Source organism: Dromiciops gliroides, chromosome 1, assembly GCF_019393635.1.
Source record: "Dromiciops gliroides isolate mDroGli1 chromosome 1, mDroGli1.pri, whole genome shotgun sequence".
In the NCBI taxonomy this organism is placed as follows: Eukaryota; Metazoa; Chordata; class Mammalia; order Microbiotheria; family Microbiotheriidae; genus Dromiciops; species Dromiciops gliroides.
Genome location: NC_057861.1, coordinates 129,326,611 through 129,340,890, shown reverse-complemented (window position 1 = coordinate 129,340,890; position 14,280 = coordinate 129,326,611). Strand labels below are relative to the sequence as shown.

At 34.5% G+C, this 14,280-nt stretch overlaps 1 protein-coding gene across 1 annotated transcript in view; it reads left to right on the top strand.

Moving 5' to 3' along the window:
• Window positions 1-14,280, top strand: part of PKHD1L1 (PKHD1 like 1) — a 226,410-nt gene that overhangs the window by 153,493 nt on the left and 58,637 nt on the right. Inside the window, exons 57-62 of the mRNA XM_043975706.1 lie at window positions 169-287; window positions 1,842-1,971; window positions 5,114-5,287; window positions 11,758-11,861; window positions 13,001-13,130; window positions 13,895-14,016. Of these exons, the coding sequence (XP_043831641.1) occupies window positions 169-287; window positions 1,842-1,971; window positions 5,114-5,287; window positions 11,758-11,861; window positions 13,001-13,130; window positions 13,895-14,016 (779 nt within the window). The remainder of the gene's footprint in view (window positions 1-168; window positions 288-1,841; window positions 1,972-5,113; window positions 5,288-11,757; window positions 11,862-13,000; window positions 13,131-13,894; window positions 14,017-14,280) is intronic.

The window sequence follows — 14,280 nt, the reverse complement described above, 5'->3', positions numbered from 1 at the left end:
ATGCACAAGGCACTGATAACTATATAAGTGGGGAAGGACTTTGGATGATGGAATTGCCTTTTTATGTATACTATAAGTAATCAACTCCAATGCTCTCTTTCCATTTCAATATCTTATTGAAAGAGATCATATAATATTTTATTCCACATATGTGTTTCCTTCTCCCAGGAATATTTGGTGAATTGGATCTTCATGGAATCACACGTACAGTATATAAAACGAAGCTCTCAGAAACAACCCTGGCAGGTTCCAAAGTCATATCACTGATGGATACTGTTGATTGGAAGGTAAAAACAATACTTGATCATAGAAACAAAGAAACACATTCGTAAAAGTTGTTTCTTCCACAGTAGGGAAAAAAACCATTTATTTGTATATGCAATTATTATGCTAAAAGACTGATAGTCATAGAACTGTTTTCTAGTTTGAGTTCCAAGTCATCTTGGAGAGTGGAATGAAATCTACCAAAGTCATTTCTTGTTCATTTTGCCTTAAGTGAAAGCATGCAGATTTTCTAGGATGAACAAAGACTTATTTATTGAATTCTTATATTATAAGTGTGCTCCTATGAATAGTTTATTTATTCAATGTAAAACTGAAAAGGCCAAATACTCAAATGATTTTGCTCCTAGCTTGGTTATTTCTCTTCATCCATTTTTGTCATTTCACATTTCAAAACTTTAGGAAAAAGTGAGACCAAATTCATTTTTTTAAAATACTGATGTCTTATGAAGTTTTTAAGCTAAATATAATGGAGAAAAATCCTTACACCAAATATTCATCTATATAGTGCTTGAAAACTTAACACCTGAGACCATAAAATACAGTCCATTTGGTTCACTAGTATTCTGGTTTAGTAGAAGAAAAAAAAACTGTCTCAGAGTATCATGATAAGGGTCAGTTACCATTGAAGGGCACCATTAGCAGCTATAGTACAATAAAATCAACTATTATTATTATTATTTTACTATTTTCTATAACTGAAAACTGGAAAAAATGCCTTTTCAGGAAAAAAATTTAGAGAATCTTTTTACAGTAGATTTCCCTTGGTAATATTTTAGGGACAATCAGTGATGTGCTAACAAATGTTAACCAACTGGCTTTCCAAAAAAAAAAAGAAAGAAATAGAAGAAGAAATATGCTTGACACATTTTTAAGTTTAATTTGTATTATTAACATTTTCTCCATCATTTTCTTAAGTCTAAACAATCAATCAATAATCCCTGTTTATAGAATGTGCTGGGTTTTTTAAAATGCAAATGCTCAAACCAAGAACTTAACAAGAAACTTCTCAAGTGGGTGAGAGCTGGATCCAGCAAAATCCTGAAACATCCTGTCAAAAAAAAAAAAAAAGCAGATGGATTACCTTCTTTAGATCCTTTGTGAGATTATGGACCTTGTCAACTCTGACTTCCCTTTGGGTCTAACAACTTTCTATAGGATGGAATAATGAATTTGGAGTAATAGTTCTTACAAATTAGGAAAATGTTGGTGATTCCCAACCAGAATACACCTTGGCCAGCTTTTAATACAAATATTGACAATTTTGTTTTTGTCTGTTTTATTGCACAGTGTTATGGTACTATGATCTCTCAAAATAATGAAATGAAGTTTAAAGGAAAGTCAGAAATAATTGGAAAAGAACTAATAACTCAAACCAGGCCTTGTTACATTTAGAGAACTGAATTTCCTCTTTTTTTCTAGTGTTAAACTGTGTTAATCACTGTAATAACTAAAATGCTATGGTTTCTCTTATAATTATGATAACTCCATGTATACATTAAATTCTAAATCTAATGCTTGAAAGTGATTCTTGAATTTTTGCCTTGAATTTTTATAAGGTGGGAGAAGATATTGTAATAACAACCACAAGCTATGATTCCAGACAGACAGAAACCAGAAGGATTACCCAAATCTTAGCTGATCAAAGAAGTTTTATCCTGAATGATTCTCTTTCCTATACTCACATTGGTAAGACGTTGTTTTATAAAAAACAAAAAAACTAAAAAAACTAAAATGTTGTCAAATATTCACATTTATAAGAGGGAAGGGCAGAATAGGATGAAAAGTTCATAGGGTCACAAGATCTAGAGTTATGAAAGAAGTGTTGTTGTTGAGTCTTTTTTCAGTCATGTCTGACTCTTTGTGACCCATTTCAGATTTTGTTGGCAAAGATACTGGAGTGGTTTGCCATTTCCTTCTCCAGCTCATTTTTACAGATGAGGAAACTAAGGCAAAAAGGGTTAAGTGATTTACACATGCTAAGTGTTTGAAGCCAGACTTGAACTCAGGAAGATGAGTCTTCCTGTCTCCAGACCAAGCACACTATCTACTGCACCACCTAGCTGCCCATAAAACACTTTAAAGATTATCTAATTTTGATTTCTAGGTTTATAAATGAGGAAAGTTAGGCCCAAAGATGTTAAGTCTTTTTATCTGACGTCATACACTAGCAAATAGATGAGTCAAGATAATTCAGATCTTCTGAACCAAATAAAATATTGTTTTTTATGTTTTGATAGTTTAAATTATTTGAAATTATACCTAAGGAATGAGGACAAAGGAATTAATTTAAGTAATGATTCCACCAAAGTACATTAGAGAAATTATTTCCTTCATTTTTTAAAATAACCATGTATTTCAGTTTGTATGTACAGGTTGTGCTTAGCCTGGCTTTTTATCTCTCAAGATGGTAATTACAAGGCCCAAAAAGAATTCAGCAGATTTTATCATTTGCATTTTAATTAGAAAGGGCTTTGCATAGAATTGTCTTGTACCATTTGATGATGGAACTGAGGCAAATCTTTCAAGAATGTAAGCTTCTTAACAAAAAACCCACAAGATCATAATATCATAGATGTAAAGAGACCATCCAGCCCAATGTCTTCATTTTACAGATGGACAAAGTGAAGCTAAGGAGGTGACATTATTTGCCAAGGTCACACCAGTAGTAAGTGTTAGAGGTGGGATTTGTACCTAGGTCCTCGAATTCTAGAATGAGTGTCCTTTTCATAAGCTAGAAAGGTTGTATTTCAGGTTTCAACTTGCCAAAGATTCATACTCCTCCTTAAAGTTGATGCTAGGATGCTTTTACTTTTCACCTTTGACTACTTCCCTAATTATTGAATTCTCAACTCAATGCACCATGCTTGATGACCTTACCTGGTCACAGAACCTCCTTGGTTCCCTGAATTTAGACTTAATTACTGTCCCCCTCCACCCATTCTCTACTTGCTGACCATCTCCACATCACTGCGAACTGGGACTCCTGGCTCCTTCTGACTCCACTAAGTGAGCTTTTTGCCCTAGTTAGCTAGAAACTAGGCCTCCATACCAATTCCTGTGGTCTTGCTGCCATGGTCCCATCATCCAATAATATATCCCCATTCACTTACAGGCCTTCTTCTAAATGTTATGTTTCCCTGTTAGAATGAATGGTTTGTGACAGAAGGGAAAGCTTTAAATGCATCCTCAGTGCTTTGTTTAACATATATCACAAAGCAAGCACCTAATTAATGTTCCATCCATCTGTCCTCTATTTTTTGTCATAGCCAATGTACTTGGATACCCTAATCTAGTAACTATTTCATTTTTCCCTTATATCTGTCACATATTACAGATTATATGGATAGCTCTTCCATAAACCATCAATTAACAAGCATTTATTACTTACTATAATATGTCTTACTATTAAGTAAGTACTTACTATATAGTACTTACTATATGTTGATTCCTCCTACCCCCAGGGGAAAAAAGATACAAATTCATAAATACACCAGGGTAAGATTATTAAAGTATATATAAAAGAACCTTCTAACTTAATCTATACCTATAATTCTTCATGCTAAGCTTGGTCAACAACCCTTTCTAGGAGGCTCTATACAACCCTACCTGTTTTTCTCATAGTCCCAAAAGAAAGTGGTGTCTTCAACCCAGAAATTTCCTCCAATTTGAAATAGGCCCATCTAAATACATTGAACTCAGTGGTCTCAGACTCACTCTCAGCCAATCAGGAAGGTTGTATGGAAGATTTGTGGGTAATATGCCCATGTTCCTCCTGAATCATTGACCATCTGACTTTCCTTCACAGCTACTCTCCATGTTAACCCCTGACCAAAAGGGGAAAAAAGCAAAAACACACAGCTAAAGATAGAGTTCCCATCAATGCCAAATAGAATATAGCCAATTTTTAAAGATGAGCTTTGCTAGCAAATGCATAACTTTAAATACTCAACCATTTCTTTTTACTTACCCTCAACATCAAAAATTAAATTGAATTTTCAGCAGATAGCAAAAACTTAGGGGAATTTTATGTGGAAAGAGCATTGACATAGAGTTTGAGATACTGGGTTCAAGGAATGACTCTGCCACAAGTAAGTGGTTCTTTAACCTTGAATTCATCAGTAAACTTAGCAAGTTGGACTAGATGGTCTCTTTTAGTGTTTCAAACTGTAAAATTCTAGGATTTAATGACATCTATCTTTCTGGACTTAATATAACCTCATCAGATTCACTGTTAGGGAAAAAGAAAAGCTAGGCTTAATTATCAATGTAACTTTCTTTTCAATTATGTGGCTAGTGAAATCCTTTCCAACTTTAAAATTCGATGATTCAGTGATTCAGTGGATAATATACAATGCTGTAAGGTACATGAAGCAAACTAAGACATTGACCTTAGGCAAGCTGAAACAGTCTGTCACTTTGGCAAATCATTTCACTACCTTATTTCATTTCCTCACCTATCAAAATGATAATAAGTTTCTTAATTTACCCCACAGCCATATTTTAATGAATAATTTGAGGTGATTACAAACTACTCCCAAGAACTAATAATGAATAACTCTGAAATCATTGATTGTATTCAAAGTATTGAAATAATTTTGAAGAAATATTTTTAGTTTCAACCTATAAACAAAAAATGTGACTGCTTCAATATACCATATGCCCATGTATAATATATAAGTCAACATGGTAAAGTTTTAATTTATTGTACACTGATGCTGACATTTTGCAAATAGAAAAGTCTTTACCATATTGCTTTGGAAAGAAAATTAACTCATAAAAATAGCTTTTTCTTAGTATTGATAATTGCATAACTAAATCTTTGTTGCAGCTGAGAGATATCAGATACAAGGCACAGGCCAGAACTACACATTGGCAGCTGATGTTGGTATACTGAGCAGGAATATTAAAATAATTGGAGAAGATTATCCAGGTCTGTTCAAGGAATCCTTTGGAGCACGAGTGCTGGTCAGCTCATTCACTGAAAACATGGTGACTTACAAAGGTATTCTGTTTACTTAATGCAAATTTGGTTTCTTTTCTAAATAAGGGAGTTGGGGGAAGGTGGGGTTTTTTATTGATACAATCAATCAACAAATACTTATTAACTATGTACTATGTGGCAGGTACTGTACTAGATAATGAGGATACAAAAACAAAGAGATAATCCCTACCCACAATGAGTTTATATTTTAATCGGGGAGAAAGTATATATAAAAATATATACAACATAAATACAATTTAATAAACACAAATATATACAAAGGAGTTAAATACAAGGTAGTATAGGAGAGAGGGCCCTAGCAATTGAAAAGGCTTCATTCATGCAGAAAAGTGGTACTTATAGTGTCTTAAAAGGAAAAAAGGCAGAGGCAAGAATGATGTGCATTTCAGGCATGTGGGACAGCCAATGCAAAGACATAGAGATGGGAGGAAAGAGGAAGGAGAGAGAGAGAGAGAGAGAGAGAAAGAAGGAACAAAGAGAAGGCCAATTTGATTGGATGACAGAGTTCAGGGTGGGGAGTAATGTCCAATGAGTCTAGAAAGACAGGTTGAGCTCAGATTGTGAAGACTTTAAAAACTAAATAGAAAAATTTCTATGTAATAGAAGACTGGTCAATGTAAGATTCCAGTCCTTGAGAGCATGTGCATTGAGTAGAGCCAGGACCCTCCATTGCATATGTCCCAAAATAGACTTATTCTACTTCTACCTGGAGAATTGTACTGTGTATGCTCCTGAGAACTGGATTTTTATTGACCAACTCCCATTACATATATCTCAATATAGAGAGTCAATAGGAAGCTATTGAAATTTATTGGATATTGTAGATTTTAATAGTTTTCCTTTTGTTTTTTCTAGAATCAAGGTAAAATAAAACTTGAGAGATCACATTTTATATCCTTCTGTCTTCAAACATGAATATGTGTAACATCAGAATCATCCATTTCTTCATTTATTTATCCATTGGACAGACATTTATTGAACTCTTACTAAGCACAAAACATCATGCTAAATGCTATGGGGCAGTGTGGGGAGTACAAACAAGAAGAGGCTATAGACCATAACTACAGCCTAGTAAAGTAATATAAAACATGCATAGAGAACTAAACTTAAAGATAGAACAATAATACAATGAGTTTCAAGGTCCAGTGACTCCTCAGCAGATGGGACAGGTTTCATCCAGTGGTGGGATCAGGGAAAACTTGATGGAAGAGATAACATATAGCTTGGGCCTTGAAAGGGTGGGAAAGAGGCAGATGAGCAGAATTGATGGGGAAGAAGATCCCAAATATAAAAGAATAGTTTTAGCAAAAGCACAGAGTTAGGAAAATTCAGAGTATGTGAAAGGAGAGAAGTTGACTTTGGCTGAAGCACAGGGTACATATGCAGGTGAATAGTGAATAGTGAAGGGGTGGGTTCCCATCAAATTGAAGAGAACTTTGAATGTCAGATGAAGGGAGTCAGACAATTCTAGCTTTAGGGAGATTAACCTGGCAACAAGGAAGATCTGAGCTCTCTGGAAGAAAGGGGGAGAGATTCAAGATAACATCACTTAGGAGACCAGCATAAAAAACTGGATAAGAAGTAATGACAGTCCAAAATAGGCTTGTGGCAATCAGAATGATGGAAAAGGGTTAGAGACATTCCAGAAAGGAAGAATCAACAGGTCTATGATTATTTGTGTCATGTTATCTCCCTTCTAGCATTAATATCTGCTTTTGTGTCATGTGAAAATTTCATAAGCATTTTTTCTCTTCAATGGTTGATAGAGATTTTTAATAAGACATAGCCCAGTCCTATATTATATTTCCTTCCAAAGCAATAGGACTCTATTAATTAATACTTTTAAGGGTACAATATATATGAGGCCATGTAGCTGTACCAACATGCAGCCCATATTCTTCCATCTTGTTTATATTTATATTGGGGGAAACTATCAAAAGCTTTCCTGATATTGGTGATACTGTGTTAAAAAAACAAACAAACAAAAAAAGATGGGGTTGTGAAACTACAGTCTCCCTTTTAAAAATGCATGTCTTCCTCCAATCTTTTGCCATCTTGCTATTCTCCATAGCTTCTCAAAGAATACTAACAATTATTCAGCAATCAAATCTATCAGCTTTTTTAGTACATAGGATATATTTTTATGAGTCTGTTAACTTGGACCTTTTTGAAATGGCTAGATACAATATTCACACTTTTCTTGACCTTCAGTTCCCTTTGACATCATGTTTCTTCTACCCTATCAAACTATGAAGTAGAAGAAAAATAGAATTGAGTAGTTCCCACTCAGTATCATATCTTAACATCACACCATCATTACCAAGCAATGGTCTATCTCTTTCCCGTTTTTGAACCAAACCCTTTTTTAATAACTATTACTGTAGTTGTTCAGCATTCTGTGCACTCTTCTTTCATCTTTTCTGTATATCTTTTTTTTAAACCTGAGTTCTTTAGTTATGTTGAATATTAAAATATAGCTTTTTTTCTGCCTGTCTCCTACAAACAAATCAGAGAAATAATCCTTAATCTCTCCTACAAAAGTATAAACAGATCAGAGAAATTATAATATCTTACAATATCTCCTACTAACCTGATCAGATAACATGATATCCATACCTGTCCTCCTATGAAACAAATCAGAGACAGAAAAAAAACACACCATAATATCAATTTAATATTTTGTCCCAAGAAGAAATATATAACACATGATCATGTGAAGACTCCCCTCCTAAGAGTGAAGCTCAGAAACCCTCATTTCTGAGGGTATATATGATTTTTTTTTGTCCACTGATTACAGGGCATTGTCAATTTCAATAGCATGACACAGAAATCAACATAGAAGCAAAAAGCAGTTTAAAAACTTCAGTTATAACAAGTATGGAGAAAATACAAAAGCATTATGATAAGATTACAGGATTTCAAAAAATGGTTTGGCAAGGATGAGGACACCCAGATGTTACCATAAGATAGGTATTTACTATCCTGAGGGAAAAGAAGTCACTAGGTAGGGTCTTTTATCTGCTAGCTATCTGGATTCCGGTTTGGAGTTCAGTTGAAGGACATTTTGCTTCTATTGACCCAGGGCTTCATAAAAAATACTTTTGGATAATAAGTTACCTCCATCAAATCCAAGGGATCTATATATTCATATTGACAGTTATATTGATTTGTTTAGCTACCCTTTCATCTTCCCTAGGCTACTTTGTAATTTTATTGTCACAATTTCATTTTTGAGAGTTTCTCATTCTACTTTGTCTAAATTAAGAACTATATAGATACTATCCATTATTATTTTATTGACAATTATAATAGCTATTGTTTATATAATACTCTATGGTTTACAAAGCACTTTACACACATGATTTCATTTGATCCTTATAATAAAATTGTTATGTCATAAATATTTGTATAATTATCTCCTTTTTTACAGATGAGGAAACTGAGGCTCAGACAGACTGAGTGATATGTTCATGGACACATTGTCAGGGCCAGGATTTGAACCTAGGTCTTCCCAACTCCAAATCCATCATTTGTTCAGAAACACACTAAATAGTTGCCTGACCCTGGGCAAGTCACTTCACCTATGCCTGCTCAGTTTCCTAATCCATAAAATGGATATAATAATAGCATTTATCTCCCAAGGTTGTCAAAAGGACAAAATCAAGGCCTTCCCAATTCTAAGTCAAACATCTGTTCCACAATACCATACTGTCAAAAACAGATAACTGTCCTCACAGAAATAGAAACAGAAACAGAATGAAGTACAGTTCAACAAGACAGACACCCATTTTTATTCTGATCAGCAACCAATTACATGCATTTCATGGGAAACCTATTGAGAAGTTCCACCCAGACTTAGGGAAGGAGAGTATTTAAATAGTTGAAAAGGGTGGGGAGAGGGATGCAATTCCTGGACAATTAAGTTTTGTTTTTTATTAGTAAGTCAGTGTGGTCTGGATTGATTAACTTCCTGTTTCCTGATTTGCAAAAGAATGCTCTTAATTCCATTTACACAATGCAAATCAGCCTGATAGCTCACTCCTTGAGCCCAAGCAGTGAGATAGAGGATATGAAGCAGGAAGTCTCTGGGAATCTTTGCAGATAATGATGTCTCTAGATAAGCTGATATGAGCACCAGTGGCTTCAGAAGGTTTGCCCTTGCCTACAGAAATGAATTGTTGGTATGTTAGTCAAGTCCTCATACAGTCCTCTGGTTACTTTGATAACTGTGGGGAGGCTCAAGCAATTTAAGGTGTCCTTATTTTTTCTATAACACATTCAGAGTTTGGGACTTTGGTATTTTTTTCCTCTGAAAAAAATTTGAAATCTTCTTTTCCAAAGTCTAGACTATGTCTGAGTATATCAAACTTTCCTATGTTGAGTTACCTCAACTATAATGTAACCTCACTGATTTTTCCCAAGGTTTCTATCACTACCACTTCACCAACCAATTCTTTATTATTAATCAGAATTAATACTGGAGTAGAAATTACCCTCATTTATTTCTCTATCCTTATGGGAGATGAAATTATAAGCAAGGCATAGCTTTCAAGTGCTCCTTTTTTTTTTTTTAACCAGAATACAACTTTCAGCTTTAGGTGTGGATAGAGTGTGTGTTGAGTGTGCAGACACACCTGGGTCAGTCTCTATGAATGCCTGTATTTCTAGCCAAGTCAAGTTAACAAACATTCATTAAGTGCTTTCCATATGACAGGCACTGTGCTAAGTATTAGGAATACACACAAGCAGAAAGAATTCCTGCCCTCAAGGTGCTTCTCTTCTAATGAGGGAAGACTGTATATAAAAGGAAGCTGAAGAGGGTGGAGAAATTAAGGTATCTAACACAGGGAAATAGTAGATAGACATATAGTTTAAGTGCTCCATCATTATCTTGCCTCTGTAACTATTTAAAAATTGGTATTCAGACAGCATCATCTTCAAATGCTATTAGGTCAGAATTGAGGGGGGAAGGGTGATAAAGCATCTTTCACATGAAATTATTAAGGCACAAGAAATGAGATTTCGGTTGCTCCAGAAAAAAGACTATCTTTACTTCTCATTCAGAGCACATCCCAACAAAGGTGACTGTTAAGCCCTGAGTTAAAAAAGAAACAGGAACTAAAAAATAGTCTCTGAGGGAACAGAAACAACAAGGGCTTAAGAAACTGTTGGAAATCCCAGTCCTACCAAAGATATAGGATCTCTGAGTTCATCCAGTTGAACCCTTTCATTCTACTAGTGAGGCCCAGAAAGGTCAAATGACTCCCCAAGATTACACAGGTCATAAATAGAGGAGCTGGAATTTGAACCCAGGTCCTCTCATTCCAAATCCTTCACTGTTTTTGCCTTTGTACCATAATTGTCTTTCTAGGAAGATGGTAACTAAAATAATGATACAATCAAGTAGATTAAAAAGTGACATAATTGGAACCAAATTATCAAACCGGGCATGTCTTTAGCAGAATACCACTCTATCCTTGGCCATATACAACATTTTCAGTGAATGGCATGCTTATGACATATTCAGAAGACACCAAGCTGAGAGGAATCTACATGTTTGGTCTCAGAACTAAGATCTAAAAAGACTTTGACAGGCTAGAATAGGCCAAATGATAATAATTTAATGTAGTATTTTCCAAGGATCTGCCTTTTTTTTTCTCTTTATACTCTGAGAATCTTTGAGATATATAAATGAGATAGATAGATTAAACACACAGACAGATATATAAGTAAATTGAGAGAGAGAATGAAATGTCCTAGAATCTTACCATTTAACCTTCTCTCTAAATACTTTCTTTTCCCCTTGACTATTCACTTAGAAATTTCTTACATGTGCTACCTTCTCTACCTACTAGAGACAAATCTACTTGGATAAAGATGACAAGAAAAAACTTTAAAATGAATTCTTTACCATTAAAGCTTCTTCTCTCAAGGGGCAGTGTTGGTTCTATTCATTGTCTTGCCTTTTCTCCTTCTAGTTCCTTCCTGATCCCCTAAAGTCTAGCTTTTGATTTCATCTTTTTCTGGTAGCCTCCTTCACCAAAGTTTATTGTCACCTCTCTTGGCCAAATCCAAGTGTCATTCCTCCCTCAGTCTCTCTAAACATTAGTATTTTCTTTCTCCTTCCCTTCTTCTTAGCCGACTTCAGGAAATTCAGTCAGTCAGTAAGAATTTGTTAAATGCCTACTATGTGCCAGTCACTGGGAAGCTGCCTTTTGTTATGTTCCTTCCACTTCTAATATACATAGTATACAAACTGTGATCAACATGTATTAAATGCAATCCAAAGCATCAGAATCTAAATTTAAGAAAAAATAACATCTTCTGACTTGGGCACAAAGGCGCAAAATCAAAATAGGTCAATTTAAGTTTCCATAGAACCTTTAAAGAATTTTATTTGGTTTTTCTATGCTATTTTAGTGTAGCTACTTCACGGGAAAACCATATAACTCAATATATGTTTTCCTTAGGAAATGCAAGAATCAGTAATGTTGAATTTTATCACAGTGGTCAGGAAGGCTACAGAGACAATACGGATCCACGATATTCCCTGGCTTTTCTTAACCTTGGACAGGTTTGTACTTTTAGATGTTTACAAAAATACATATATGTATATATAGAGATATACAACTAAAGAAACATTTATAATTGATTCCAATTTAAATAATCACCTTTTAAGATTAATAAGTCCTCAGATGACATAATAAATTTCCCATTACTTCTTTTTAAAAAGCAATCAGACAAATCTGGCCTCAGACACTTAACACTTACTAGCTGTGTGACCCTGGGCAAGTCACTTAACACCAATTGCCTCACTAAAAAAAAAAAAAAAAAGCAATCAGAGCTCCATTGCATTTGCTTAATTTGCTTTAGGTCAATGGAAGAAACAAAGGTTTTAAAAAGTGAAGAGGTTAAAACTCTGTTTCATATTCCATAGTTTTTATTTACTTTGTATTGCCACAAATTTTTTTTCCAAATGAGAATATGTTAAATGAAATTAACTTTGCCCAAATTTTCATCTTTTGGAATGAGATGAGATTTTTCTTCACCAAATAATGTGAATTATTACTGAAATAGTGTCTCCAACCTTCAAAATGTAAAGGTAATGAATAGTCTGGCCTTTAATAGAATTTGTCTCCTAAATTATCTCCTTAATTTAATTTTTTATTAGAATTTAATTATCTCCTAAAGGGAGATAGCATGATACAGAAAACAACAACAACAACACTTTATACTGAGTCAGGAGACCTGAGTTCTAGTCCTGGCTCTGCCACTCACAAATTTTATAATATTGAACAAGCATCTTAGCTCTCCAGGCCTTTCTTTCCTCATCTATAAAATAATGCTGTTGGACTAGAAGATCTTGAGCTACCTTTTAACTCCAAAAGTCTAAGCTAAACAGATGTTGCAAATATATGTAGACTATGTACATGTATAGGAATTATGCATATTTTCAGTATATATATATATATATGTGTGTGTGTACGCGCGTGTGCACACACACACACACACACACACACACACACACACACTACCATCCAGGATCCAGGTAAAAGGACTACTAGATCGCCTCATTTAAAGGAAAACAAATTACTTTTTTGCCCAAAAGGTTTCTTTTGAAAATAATATTTACTACAAATGTATTTTTTCTTGAAACATTTCATCTTCACTTTAGACCCATAAAATGAGTTCCAGTGTTTTGTTTTTCAATAGGTTCAAGAGTATGGCTCATCTTATGTCCGTGGTTGTGCTTTTCACCATGGTTTTTCTCCAGCAATTGGTGTGTTTGGTACAGATGGATTAGACATTGAGGATAACATCATTCACTTAACAGTGGGGGAAGGTAAAATAAATGTTTTGGTGTGAATCTTACATCTTTAGGTATCATGTTTCATTAAACTTATAGAAAAGGGAAGAAATTATTACTGATCATAACTGATAGACATCAATATTTGTAGATTAAATAAAAATGTTTCAATAAGGAGTCATAAATATAAATACTTAACTGATTTCAGTTTAAAAATATAAAATGATTCCTTACTAATGAGGCATATTCTGTGCCCAGACTGATTCAGATCGCTTCAGGGTTGATACCCAAAAGTCAGAATTCAGTGAGGTATTTGTGGTCTATAAAAATACAATAAAATAATTTTACTCATAATAAAGAATAAAAAGGACATGATCCTAAGATTTAAAACACAGTAACTTAGATAAAATGGTTAATCCCTTCCATCTCTGCAATCACATCGACAACCTACCATAGTAGGTCAGAAATATTCTCTGCATGATTGTGGGAACAACTAATATCAGTACCCTATAAACTGTCCCATGTATGCTTCAGGAGACAAGGAAGCCCAACAGCCTCTTTGCCTACTTAAAAACTACCCCAGCTCTCATAACAGTTGATATTCTTTCCACAAGGCAAGATTATTATTCTTTATTCACTAGTTATCTATTTTTCCCTCTGTCCTTAGTCAAATTAAACACTATATTTTAAGTTTCTCTGTAATATATATATAACTATAAAGTACTAAGGATCCCACACTGGCAAAATAACTTTATTGGTAATTTTTTTCTCTACCTTTTGTATTTTCTTTTAATTTGCAGGCTTAAAGATATGGGGAAATGGCAACCGGGTACGAGGAAATTTGGTTACATTTACAGTTTGGCCAGGAACATACCAAAACAAAAAAGAACTTACTTCAACACTGTGGCATGCAGCAATTGAGGTACAAAGAAAGAATTTATAATTTTATGAAGTTAGAAGGGACCTTGAAAGTTATCCAATTCAACTCTATACATGATGCATGAGTCTGTTGAATATCTTCACTGTGTAAAGAATTAATTGTTATTTGAGGTTTTTATGCCTTGGTGCGCACTGGCCTGGGGCTCCACAAACCGCAAGGTGTTCCACCCACTGGTTGTAGCCGTTGCCAGGGCTCTGGCACCTCACATCATCACCACTCCCCGACACCTACATGGGCCTGGCAAAA